This window comes from Physcomitrium patens, chromosome 22, assembly GCF_059467195.1.
Source record: "Physcomitrium patens ecotype Gransden chromosome 22, ASM5946719v1, whole genome shotgun sequence".
NCBI lineage: Eukaryota > Viridiplantae > Streptophyta > Bryopsida > Funariales > Funariaceae > Physcomitrium > Physcomitrium patens.
Genome location: NC_143431.1, coordinates 7,259,843 through 7,271,683, shown reverse-complemented (window position 1 = coordinate 7,271,683; position 11,841 = coordinate 7,259,843). Strand labels below are relative to the sequence as shown.

The 11,841-nt window shown below is 36.6% G+C and overlaps 1 protein-coding gene across 1 annotated transcript; it reads left to right on the top strand.

Annotated features, from left to right (window-relative positions):
• Positions 1-6,150: 6,150 nt before the first annotated feature.
• LOC112274902 (uncharacterized) lies at positions 6,151-10,372 on the top strand. Its single transcript, XM_024504754.3, has 7 exons — positions 6,151-7,666; positions 7,820-7,918; positions 8,462-8,562; positions 8,688-8,734; positions 8,876-8,949; positions 9,383-9,581; positions 9,736-10,372. The coding sequence occupies exons 1-7, from the start codon at positions 6,875-6,877 to the stop codon at positions 9,834-9,836; spliced, it is 1,413 nt and encodes a 470-aa protein (XP_024360522.1). The 5' UTR covers positions 6,151-6,874; the 3' UTR covers positions 9,837-10,372.
• The last annotated feature ends 1,469 nt before the right edge of the window (positions 10,373-11,841 follow it).

Sequence of the window (11,841 nt, the reverse complement as noted above, 5' to 3'; positions counted from 1 at the left end):
AAAATTAGGATTTATGATTTTTTTAGGATTTTATCATGATTTTTTTAGGATTTGATAGGATTTTATTAGAGTTTAGGATTTCATTGGAATTTAGTCTAAGGTTAGGATTTAGGATTTGATTAAGGTTTGGCCTAATATTATGGTTTAGAATTTATTTAAGATTTGATTAGGATTTATTTAGGATTTGATTAAGATTTAGCTTAAGGTTAAGATTAAAGATTATATTAGGATTTGAATGAATTCAATTAAGATTTCTATTTTTGATATTTTTTTAAGATTTTTTTATTATATATATCTTATTAAGATTAATTTATGATTTCTTTATGAATATTTTTTAAGTTTTTGAGACTTCTTTTAGATTTACTTAAAGATTGATTAACAATATTATAATTTAATTGAATTTTATTTAGGAATTTATTAGAGTTATTAAGGTCATCTTGTTGCAAGTTCCATTTTTTTTTCCGCAGCTAGGTATCTAGTAAATTCTTAAACAAACTTCACATAACACAACAACATGCTAGTAGCTAATATGCATGTCATTTGAAATGTACATACAATGAATTTGAAGAAAAAATTATTTTTAAATATCATAAAATTTACTTTACAAAAAAAATCAAATTTTTAAATATTAATTTCTGTAAGATTTTTATTTTTTAAAATACAGATATAATAAAAATATAGCATGTAATTTTATTTTTATATGTTATATATTTATTTTCTATTTAAAATATATTTATATTATTAAAGAAAAACGTGAATTTTTTCATCATTAATATTAAATTAAAACAGACATAACATTGTATATTTAAGTGGAATAAGTTTTTTTGATTATTAGTTAGAGCAAAAGTCTTAATAAGATGTTTAATTTTGTATTTATATTTTTCTAAAATTTAGAAGACGCCTTTGTTTAGATTTTTTTATAAACCTAATTTTTAGTCTAAAAATATTATTTAAAATTTATAAATTTATATTATGCTTTAATAAATATAATTATGAAATTATTCAATTATACAATGTCTGTAACAAGAAGATTTTTAAAATATTCTAATATGAAGTTCAAAAACATTTTTAAAATATTCTAATATAAGATTCTACAAATATTTCTAAAATATTCTAGAAGATTTTAGAATGTTTTAATAGATTCTACAAAGTTCTAATAAGATTAAGGAAGTTGTTTGAAAAGCTTTCTAGTGGTTGCTTCATCTTCAAACAATATGAAAAATTCTCAAGAAGCTTCCTAATACCTAGTATATATTGGAGTTAAGATTGAGGAGATCTTCAGTCTTGACAATACATCTCTTGGAGCTCTAACTCATCTTTCTTAGTGTTGATCTTATACTCATCTGATTTAATCAAGTTTTTGCTAGTTTTCTAATTAAAATTCTTATATCCAACTTCTTATTTGGTCTCTTAAATAGTATATCAGTGACACAAAAAGACTAAAATTATTTAAATTTATTTTTATACAATTAATGAAGTTATTAAGTATAATAAATATTTTTCTAGTTTCATTTCTTATCATTTATTTTCTTGTAGTTATTGTATTATAATTTTCCAACTCTTAAAAATTAATAATTAGATGTTAAAAGAAATCTCAAATGTGTATGTATATATATATATATATATATTATTCTTTTATAATATGATTCGGATGGATTTGATTTAATTGTGAGACAATTATCATACAAATATTATAAGTTAAATTTGTATTGTATTATTTTCAAACTATGAATACAATATCTCTTAGTATAAAAATATTTAATGAAAGTATTGAAAGTACTATTTGGTTGTAGATAGAATTTTAATCTATAGAAACTATAGTTAATTTATTTACTTAAACATAATTTTTTATTTAATTGAGCATTAATTATCAAATGTTTTGTTTAATCTTTCACGAGCATAGGATTTTTGACCCTCTACCCTACTATAATTTAGTTTTTAATACTTTTAAAGCCATAAAGGAAATTTAGGGAAGAAAGAATTATTATAAATATATCTATGTAATCATATACCATTACAAAATAAAAAAAAGGTTTAATATTAATTATAGTGAGAAGAATACACATTTATAGAATCTACATCAATATTTTATGAGAGAGTAAGTTATAAAAAACTTTAAAGGTGCAGAATAATTTTACCTCAAACTGTATTTTATTTTAGTGATTCCTTAGGTATAATCTATACTTTCTATAAACTTCTTAAGATTTTTTATTTTTTTAGAAATATTTAGAAATATTTTAATTTGATTAATACCAACTAGCTTTGATAAACTTCTTTGTATAGAAATGTTTGTTGTAAGTTGAGTGTGTAGGCCATGGTCCTTGGATAGGCCAACAAGACTATAATTGTTAGAGTAGGCCAGTGCCATCTGCCATAGAAAATCAATGAAAGATAACTTTTACAGTTTCAAGTATATAAAACAGATAATCGTAATTGATTCTAGAACTCTCTTTATGTTTTAATGTGTCAATAGGCGTTAATTAAAAGCCCCTGATGCAAATAACCCAAATCAACTGGAGAAGACTTTCAAAGCAGCAACAACAACAAAACTCTAGGAACAAAATACTTGTTTATAATCATGTGATGTCATGCTGGATCATCAAGTGAGGTGGCCGTAAATGCACGACAATACTGCAGCCATCTCCAGAAGAAGATATGAGAACAACAAGAATTAAATTACAAAGGCAAAGCTGGACGACGCTGCTACAGTTTGAAGCGGAGCAAGGCTGCACATGAGAGAAGGAGGGCTTGGAATTGCGACAGAGATGGAGAATTTCACCGCGGGAGGCAGCGTTGACAAGTTATTCAGTTATCAAATGTGAAGCAGGGAGTTGAAGCAATGGAGGATGGAATGAGAGGGAGGGTGGGAGGGAGGGAGAGTTGCCCAAGGTGACCCACCAAGGAGAAGGAGGAGGTCCACGACCCCTTCGCAGCAGCGTTGGCAGTAGCGGAGCCCAGGGTCTGAAGATTTCACTCATCGCCAATATTCCTCGCCTGCGCGAGCCGCTTAACGAGGCTTCAGAACGTGGTCCCAGTGGATTGGGTCTCCACTACACTGGGCAGGCCCCTGATACAAACAGGATACGCGTAGTCTTTGCGGGGCAAGTGTGCAAGCAGGCAGGCAGGTAGGCAGGCGCGGACGAGACGTTACGTAACGTCTCACATCCCTCGGAGGAGAGCATCCCCTGTCTTCTCTGCTGCAACCTAATTTTTAGACGATGGATGGAACAGCACCTACGAAGGAGTCATGGACCAGGTATAATATGTGGTGGTAGTTGAGGTGGAAGCCCTATCATCCCATCCCCTCGTCAGGATCCACCTTATCAAAGCGTTCAGCGCTTTCTCGAAGGCCTAACCCCAAAATCACCACTGGGGGGCTGTTGCAACTTCTGATCAGGGGAGGGGGGCGTTACGGAGCCGGGGCTCAAGCAATCCAAGGCAGAATCTAGTAACTCTATCTGTCTGTATGGCTGTCTGATCAATCCTCCCCCTTCCTCTTCTCCCCTCCCCACGTCGTAGCCTGCGACGCTCCCCACCCCCAGGTGTGTGTGTGCCGTGTGTGTGCCGTGTGTGTGCCGTGCCAGGGATCGCGTCGTCCTCTGTTTTCTTTTGTAACTCTGGAAGGTTGCTTTTATGTATAAAAACAATATATGCAAGCTCTTTGCTACTCAACTTCCTTTTTGACATAGGTTTTGGATTTCTAAGCTAAGTGGGGAGGTACAAAAAAAAAAAAAAAAAAAAAAAAAAAAAGAGAGAGAAAGAGGAAAAAATGGACTTCACCAATTTCTCTAGTTGGAGTAACACTAATTTTTAATAATTATTCTTTCGAGGGTCCACTCTGCAGGTGGATTCTACTCTGTCTTCTATAAATAGCATGTGTGGAAGTAAAGACTAATATATTCTTCTTCTAGTACTTTTTTCTAATTATTTTTTGTGTATTTATTAGATGTTAATAATTACTACTTAGTATCACAACTGTCGGTGATTTGTTACCAACTATCGAAAGGAAAAATATACCATTGATACATATAAGTATGTCTGTTCCAAAGAACTACCTTTGTATTTATAAAAGTCAATTCTATCATTGTTCATATATGTATATATGAAAAAGTCAAATTTTTATTTAATATTCAAATTAATGGTTGTAATGTAAGTTATTCAAAAACTATGGAGATAAGGTTTTTAATACCCATAAAAATTGTGGAGATATATTTCTTATGTTTTATTAAATCCTTAAAATTTTCTCAAATATCTTTCAAAACAATATTTGATTAAATGCACACACTCATCCATACATGCTATTGTTATAAAAAAATTGTGATTCTATTTATAACCCTGATTTCGTCTTATTGTATGCAAGACATTGAATATTATTAAAAAACTATAAGACTGTGTCATTATGTTCTGAAACTAAAATAATCAACACCACCACTTCCTAATACATAACTTTCAATGATTAAGCTCTTTTCTGCGTTAATTTCTTTGTGATAAATATTAATGTTTCGCAAGCATTTTAAAAACAAATACGTGGAGCCCCGCGTAGATATTCATTGTGTAGGTGAAGGGCTGGCCACCGCCGCAGAGATATTAATCGTATAGGCGAAGGGCTGGATACCCTCTCGTAGATATTAGTCGAACAGGTGATGGGCGGGCTACCCCGCGTAGATATTTATCGTAGAAGTGTAGGTCTGGCATCCCATGCATAGATATTTCATGTAGAAGTGAAGGTCTGGCATCCCCCGGACAATCATTGATGTAAAGACAAGCAGAGTCTTTACAATGATGCTATTCTTCAGATTAGTGTGAAACATTTCATAACCATTGGATTGAAACACTTATCTTGTCAGTTTGTAAAGTCTAGAAGGTAAATCCTTTTTTTTGTGTGTGTTTCTATTGATATTTGTATTTTAATTGTTACAAATTGAAATCACTTTGATTTATTTTATTTTACTTTATTTTATTTGGTTAAACATCCAAAATAATAATGTATACATTTTTTTAAATGCCCACAATTAAGAGGGTCTTGAGACTGGGTCACATATTCTCTAAGGAGGTATCTATATCTAGAAGTTCACTCTGAAAAGTCAGAGCGTAAAAGCTGTAAAATGTCTCCCACTTGGTGAAAAAGATCTCTGCTATGGAAACCTTGGTATTTGGAGGTTGTATTAAGTGAAGAGAGGGCATGACATGGGTGTAATTATTTTTTATGACATTAAATATGGCACTCCTATCTTGATTCTGAAGATCACGAAAATACAAACATAACTATTAATTTTTTAACAGATTATTTGTAGTAATTTAACTTGACATGGTTTCTTAATTTCCTTTGTATAAATAATCTCTTTGGTGTAAGCCTACCACGATGCCCAAGGGACAAAATTTTCCACGCCATGTAGGAAAAAGTGGAATCCACCCCATCTTTTTCTTTTTATGGTTTTTAAGCAAAAAGTCAACCAAGTGAGGCTTCTTGATTCCAACCAATCATAATAAAATTATAATAAAATTCAGAATGTGGTTATTAGGATCAAAGTTACGGTCTGTCAGTGTCCTAACGATGGTTGGCATTTTCATCAACTTGTTTGAAATTCCCCAAAAAGCAACAAAAACTAAGATAACTATAAAAAATAATCAAAGTAGACAAATCAGCTTTCAGATCGGAAGAATTGGAGCCACAAACCCAAGTCCAAAGCCACAGGGCAGTTGTAGTTGGAGAGTGTACGTACACCGAATACACAAAACGTAACCTGGTTGGGGGTCTCATGTACAGTACAAACGCTGTGAAGAAAAACCTATAAATAAGGAAAGTGGGGAACCAAAGAGTAAGCAGTGGAGCAAAAGTAAAAGCTGATGAGTGATAGCCCACACAAAGTAAGAGGGTCAGGCTATGACCACTGTTGAGGAGTAGGTCTGTTACGGCAGAGGTATGACTAGGTGACTCAATTGGCGGTTTAGAGGCGATGTGTGGCTGGGAAGGCTTGATGGAGGCTCGTGTTGAATTCTAGTTAGTTCTTGTCATGGAGGCACGAGAGTAACAAAGAAAGAGAAGACACAGACACAGATAAAGAGAAGGAAAGGATGGGGCTTTGTTCCCATGGTCACTGGTGGGCGGATCTACAGTAGAAGCTGCAGGAAAATATATATCTATTAATATTAATACAATTTCCTTATTCACACTACGCAGAGAGAGAGTGCCGAGTGGACATGCCGAAATTTTTGTCTACTAGTTCGGCGGCTGAGTTTCACTTTTACGGGCCTTGAGAAATACATCGTAGTGGATGAAGCGTTGGAGTGTCGGGGTGTGAGTTGCCGTTACAGCGAGAACATCCGGCGTCGTTGCTGATCTTTCGGGCGAGGTGCGAAGAGGTTCCAGACCTGGGTCTAGGTCTGGATGGTGGGGTGGATTGAGGATGGCGTGTGAGCTAGCGAGCGAGTCGGGTGGAAGGCGATTTTTTGGACTGACAGAAGTATCTACAGGGAGGGTGGAATTTTTGCGAATGGCTGCGGGGTTACGAATGCTGGACGACGACAGAGAGTTCGGGAAGCGGAAAGGCCTGGCCAGTATGTGATGGGATGGACTGGGGAACTGGTTTAGAAGCTGGTGTGTCGACAATTTTATCCGATGTCCGCCCCCGGATGCTCAGTTACTACAATTGCAGCGTCTCATGACCGACATGGGTTTCTCTAGCTTTGACCCCGGTTGCCTCGGATTGTCGCCAAGGGTTTTACTTGCTATGAATTATCTTCTTGCAGTCTAGGACAGTTGTGGGAGAGAGGGACCTTCTTTAAAAAAAAGTAACCATCGGCAGTGCGGTGGTTTTAGTAAAACTTAAGGGAGACTAGTTGTGCTTCAAAGGAACTGTCTTGAGCAGTGACCATGGATGTAGTGAATGGGAAAATTGTGTCCGTGAGGACGGAAAGATCAGAGATGTGGAGTGCTCTCAAACCCTCTGGGAGTCGTGTGTTGGACGTCGGCGGTGGAGAGTGTGAGCAGTTATTTCCTTGCAACTCATTTGGGACAAGCTGGAATCGGACACCTTGTGCACCACGTACTGGTGGGTTGAATTCTTTCCGGCATCATAACATCTGGGGAGCTCTATCCACTCAAGGCCATGGAGTCCCTTGCTCAGCAGGCCTAGAACCTCAAACAATGGGGAAATGGACCAGGTTTTCTCCGGACTTTCGCGGGACCTTTCATAAACCACAACCAGCAGCTTCTGGAAGGGAATTATCTACATCAAATCACGAGAGAGGATTGCTCGTCGATGATCATCGTTGGGGATGGAATCCAACTAGAGCTGTTGATCAGCACCTTCCTGACCTCAATCAAAGCTCGTGTTCTGAACCGTCATTGTTCGACCACGAGATGGTCATGTTCGAGTCGCAAATCACTAGACGGGTTTCCAGCCATCTCCTCAAATCCTCCCCTACACGTTGTGCACCGCCTGTAGTTCCGGAGACGTCGCTACCTCCTGGAAGTCCTCATGAAGTGGTGGAAAAAGGCTCTGTCTCATCCACAGATTTGAACAAGGATTCGTCAATGGAATGCTCCGCAGCAAGGATTAGTTTTGAAGAAGCTTGCGAAATGCAGTCAAGGCCAACCTCGACTTTGATCAGCAACTCCTCTGACCTTAAGAGGAAAATATTAGACCCCTCCAGAAATGATCAGGTGGGTCAGTCGCATTACTATCTTAGCATTTCCTTTGTAACAAGAATAAACTACAAAGCGAGTGGTTATTCTAGGTTTTCAAGCTGCTACAAACGAATGCTCATGGAAGGACAGAGACGAGTACCACTAATTTGGTGTTGCATGTGTTTACAGGAGTGGGATTGCGGGTGGATTTGGCCTTTGAAAATCCTCATTCGCAAGGAGCTCAGTGTGTCTGACGTCGGGGAGCTTGGCAGGATCATTCTCCCTAAGGCAAGAGATGTCCTCTTGGATCCTCTTTCTTACCCACTACCCAGGGATGCTGTTCGTTTATGTAAGAATAAGATGCCAGGGCCCTCCAGTTTGACTGCCAAGTCTTCCTTGTTTCCTGAAGGAAAGATACAAAGTTATTACAATTGCCTCATTTAAACTTAAGTTATTTCAAAATCTTGATTTGCGAAGTCAAGGGACAAACTAAACATGGTTTGGTTTTTGCGGTTACGAGGTTGGTAACTACAAGACGTACAAACAGAGAAAAGAAACGAGTGCGTTTCTTATGAGTCATGGCAGTACAAAGCCATGAACTAGAGAATCCCTTTTGCCCAATCTCCTTGTGCAAGGGTAATGCTTCGGCTTACGATTCTGTGCTATATTTCTTGAAAGACTCAAAAACTCTTAAATAAAAAAAAGAATTAAAAAAGAAAAACTGTTGAAATGTCTGGGCCAAACATTCGCTACATATCTTGTCACGTATTCTGAGTCATGATCTTAGAGCTTTATTGACGCTTTGGAGTAACGATCGAACACTCTGTACAGAGGGATGCAGAAGGTCGGCTTCCCCATATAGCTATGAAAGAGATCAAACTCCTGGACATGAGAGATTACTCCACTCCGAAGTGTTGGTCCTTCCGATACAAGTAAGTCTGCTGTAACTTGCAATTCTTAACATTTAATTGATACATGTGTATCAACATAAGTGTTTTCTATTTTTTCGGTTGAATCTCTTGAAATCACTCATTTAATTGGTAATCTGATAGGACAGGGGGTGGATCAACAACAAGAGCCGTATGTATGTGCTGGAGAATACTGGTACAGTGGAAAATACCTTGAGACTTCTACTTTGTCACCTTGGGTCAAGAGTATGTTTAATCAAAACCAAAAATTAACTTGTTTTCTATGTGAAGAGTTGAATGTGTTGCAGTAAGTTTGAAGGCTGGTATTGTTGTGCAGGAGGGTTCATCAAGTATCACAACTTGAAGGTGCATGATGGGTTTGTTGTTTATGAAGATGGAAGTGGAAAGCTGGTTAGTTACTTCTCCATCTATACATTATTTTTAAGCCTCGTCCCCATCTAGTACAGATCACACCCATATCAATCAGAACTCTATAATGATGCTATGACACTGTACAGTATCAGCATGTATGCCTGTTAGTGTTCCCCTCTAGCGTCAAGGAGTTGGGTTTACTTTCAGACCGCTGTAATCGAAGACAAACTTCCTCTAATTGATTGACAATGAAGTATCTACATTATTAATCTAGTTTATACCAACATACTTGTAAAACACACTCAAGATTACTTATTTTATTTGATTACCATGCTAACACTGCTCTGGAATATGTTTTGTCTTTACTTGAATGGGGTTGAGAGATAACAGACACACAGTCGTTGTTCATGTCTTCAATTATCGTAATGTTGTATTATATTGTGAAGTATACCTGATTAAGGTTTGGGAGCAGGTAGTTTGTGGCCAGAAGAAGAATACCACCAGATCGGACTGTTCGGTTGGTCTACCGAGAGATAATACCCTTTGTGAGAGCGATACCTTTTCAAAGAAACCATTCATCTCCGGTGAAGGTGGAAGTAACTGTGTCAATGCCATCACCACCATCTCCCTAGCTACTGTTTCTACCAATCCCTCTTCTGGAGTTGATTCTGGTATGAATTATAGTGGAGTTCCAATACTTACTGAGGAGCCAGAGCCGTTCCACTCTTGAAGTTTTATTTAATTCTGAAGCTGGTTGCAGTTGCTTATGTGCTTCCACTTCCCTCAGTAACAGTTCAGATTTCAACACATGATTGACGTCTGCAGAGAGTACAAGCATCCATGGTGGAGAGCTAGAGAGTGAAATGAGGCTACGTAAGAAAGTTAATATGACATCGACGCTTGCTCCACGTCAACTCATCAATTGACAGCATATCTTGCAGTTTGAATTGTCAAGATATCATCGAGATTGTTGTGGAGCCTAAGGAGCAAAGCTATGATTCTGGTGATGAAAATAATGGAATTAGAGGGAGTTGGATGAGCACTGCCTATCCTACGCACCAGGGCGAATGTAAATCACTGCCTGTCTCCAAATGAAAACCATTGAATCCAGGAAAAAAGTACCCTGGAATTGGAGTTTATCCGTCTTCTAAAGTTCCTCACTGTATCTGACGCAGTCGATCGGCAGTTGATTAATACAGCTTTGGAGTCCACAGTAGACGTAGGACAGGTTAAGGAGTATTGATTTGCAGTCTAATAAAGATTCATTTGTCTTCAGCTACATCATGCTAGATCATTTTGTCTTGTTTATTTGTAAATAGGTGATCAGTTACAGGAGCTTAATACAATTAAGGGGGACCTTTTGAGCGCACATTTCCAGAAAAATATCACAAAGATTGTGAGCTGGAAGTTGCGTGAGCAAGCATCGTTCGCCTCTCCAATTGGTCTTCGTAGTTTTTGGAAATTTTGGCCAGCTTTTCCCAAGTCTCATATGGTTTTGTAAAAACCTCTTTCATCGACATTTGAAATTAGCACATTCACATGTTTGATAGGATGTAGGCTGCTGTATTATTCCCAAAACTGTGTGATTTGCACACGTAGTGAGGTGGAGGTAAAGTTTGGTTAAGCTGATGGGTGATAATTTATTGTGTCTTTAGGTCGAACATTGAGCACGGTTTGGGGTGTTATGCTCGATCACACCACTTCTGGCGGTTCTTGAGGTTTCCCATGCAAGTGCTGGAATATGTTCCTATCTCTGAACCTTTCAGGACATGAGTGGTTGACGAGGCATTAATACTGTGCTGCTGTGCTAGCTGGTTGGGGGATGGGGTTTCGAATAAAAGACCACAAGCAAGATCATGATCCTCGGCGATTTTATTCATTTACACATGCAGTTCACACTTCCCGACGCAAGGGTCGTATTGGATCTATAAGGCTTTCAAGTGAGTCTAAGACCTGTTCAGTTGCAATCTTGTTATCGTCTGTATCTTTCCCGACGGTATTACCCTGTGGCATTTCATTTCACAAACGATTTTGCATATTTTCTTCAGATGAGCAACCTCAATAGATGCCAGCCCTTAGTGCTGAAGATTGGGTCCTTAAAATCCTATCCATGATATGTTAATTGGTGGAAACAATAAGAAAGAAAGAAACAGGGATGGTTGAATTTTCATGAAACTGTGCACAAGTAGAGCTAGTTGAATGACATAGATGGTCAATGTTTAAAGAAGATTCTATCAACTTTGAGTTTGATTAGAAACTTATCTTTTTGTTATTCTGATTATCATTTTTGACCACTATGTGGATCCTTTAAATTGGTTTCAAATCTTGATGTTTCATCTTGTAAACTGACCTAAGATTAGTGTGTAGAGTTTAAATGTGTTGGAATTGTGATTTATGATCCTTATAGTTTACAAAAAGATTGCAAATTGGAATTAGGGTATTAGATTTTATTTGGAAATAAAATTTCAGATTCAGTGAAATTTAGGATTTCATGTTGCTATTGGGATTAGGAATTAGACTTTAGAACTTTGAGTATTTTTTGTTTTCACACTTTTTGGATCAGATTTTCATCAAAGAGACTAATAAAATAGCTAGAGAAAAATGATTTATTCATTTTGAAATGGATTTAAGATTTGATTTAAGAAATCTTGATTTAGATAACTCTAAGTGACACTCTATATTTTATATATTTCATAGAATTGAATGTTTATGTGATATGATTGCTAATAAAATTTCATAAAACTTGAATCTAATTATAGAAACATGATGTATAGTCAAACTTCAATATTAATTAGATTTACTTAAAGATCAAGATTGGATGTATAACTTTCATAAAATTTTAAAATACTAATTAGATTCTTTTGAAGGTAAATTAGTTGGTAAATTCACTTTTTGATTAATTGACTATAGACCTTGTTGAGTGACATAGAT

Excerpts from the sequence above, each read along its gene's own strand:
- LOC112274902 (XM_024504754.3), top strand. The coding sequence starts at position 6,875 with ATGGATGTAGTGAATGGGAAAATTGTGTCCGTGAGGACGGAAAGATCA. Across the intron at positions 8,735-8,875 it reads GTATGTGCTGGAGAATACTG|GAGGGTTCATCAAGTATCAC; the intron begins GTACAGTGGAAA and ends ATTGTTGTGCAG. Across the intron at positions 9,582-9,735 it reads CTCTTCTGGAGTTGATTCTG|AGAGTACAAGCATCCATGGT; the intron begins GTATGAATTATA and ends TGACGTCTGCAG.